This window comes from Capsicum annuum, unplaced genomic scaffold, assembly GCF_002878395.1.
Source record: "Capsicum annuum cultivar UCD-10X-F1 unplaced genomic scaffold, UCD10Xv1.1 ctg53223, whole genome shotgun sequence".
Classification (NCBI taxonomy): domain Eukaryota; kingdom Viridiplantae; phylum Streptophyta; class Magnoliopsida; order Solanales; family Solanaceae; genus Capsicum; species Capsicum annuum.
The window spans coordinates 1-1106 of record NW_025861322.1 but is presented as its reverse complement, the minus strand read 5'-3'; the positions used below and the strand labels follow the sequence as shown (position 1 = coordinate 1106).

General features: G+C 41.6%; 1 protein-coding gene across 1 annotated transcript; it reads right to left on the bottom strand.

The window, feature by feature from the left end:
• Nucleotides 1–21: 21 nt before the first annotated feature.
• LOC124893029 lies at nucleotides 22–931 on the bottom strand (the record flags this gene model as incomplete). The annotated part of the gene is made up of 3 exons (XM_047404171.1): nucleotides 661–931; nucleotides 200–567; nucleotides 22–90 (listed from the first exon to the last, which is right to left on the bottom strand). Coding segments are annotated over exons 1-3 (708 nt in total), but the record flags the coding sequence as incomplete, so codon positions are not given.
• Between the last annotated feature and the right edge of the window lie 175 nt (nucleotides 932–1106).

Below are 1106 nucleotides of genomic sequence, written 5' to 3'. Positions count from 1 at the left end.
CTGAAAATCAGATGAGAGGGCCTCATGTGCAGCTTTCTCTAGAGAGACCACAGCAGGGACGACACTGTCTGGCCATCGAAACACATCACCCTGAAAATAATCCAACAGAAGAAACATTTCAAGGAAAATCCGCCCATACAATAGCAACTACACATAAATTCTGTCAATCATCAAAATCATTGAAAAGAAGAATTCTTACGTCAGCACTGTTGTCTAGAGACTCATTCATGTGTTTTGTAGAATCAGTGTTACCAGTAAGATCAGCAGCATCTGAGCCCCCTTTTTCTTTACCATAGTTTTGTACATTATCCACAGGGTTGCAGAAACACTGAATTGATTGCAGCAATTTTTCCAGCCATTTGTCACGCTGTGTTTCACCCGTTAGGACTTCGAAGTTTGAAAGGATGATGAAGTATTCTGATGCATTATTGGCAAAACTGCCCGGAGTTTCTGCTATAGACTGACCATATCTATATGGTGCTTCATCGTTTCTGGTGACATTCAAAGACATCATGCTCTTTTTCCTCAAAAGTCGCCCCTTCAACTGGTCTTCCTGACTAACAGGAGCTGCAGAATTATCCTCAGTTTCAAGGTCAGGAAGATGCCCAACTCGTGCTATGGTCTTCTAAACAAGCAGATCAATCTCATGCTATTTGGTACCTTCATAGTCTTCATCTTCTAACTTGAAAAGCCTCCTCTGTTCAGTGTCATATACATTCTGAACAAAATAACCAGGATACTCTTCCCTTCTTGGAATCTGCTTGTTTAACGGTACAAAGTGAACCACACACTTGTGCATGACCGACTCTGCCGGGATCTCATCCCGGTTAAAACTATAGAACAATTCCCTCGCGTCTCGTGATTGCCAATTTCCACCAGTTCTTTTTATTGCTTCCTCAGGTCGGTAAAACCACTGTCCTGTGACCATCATGTTGCCATCCTTGGTCTGAGAAATATCCTATAAGGAAAAAATCTAACTGAGAGTTCAAAAAAGAGATTAAAAGCAATCACCCACACTACAATTAACAGCCAGAGAATCACGCATCACCAATAATTTCATGCCAAAGCTAGAACACCAGTTCAGGAAGCGGCAGAAAGAAACAAAA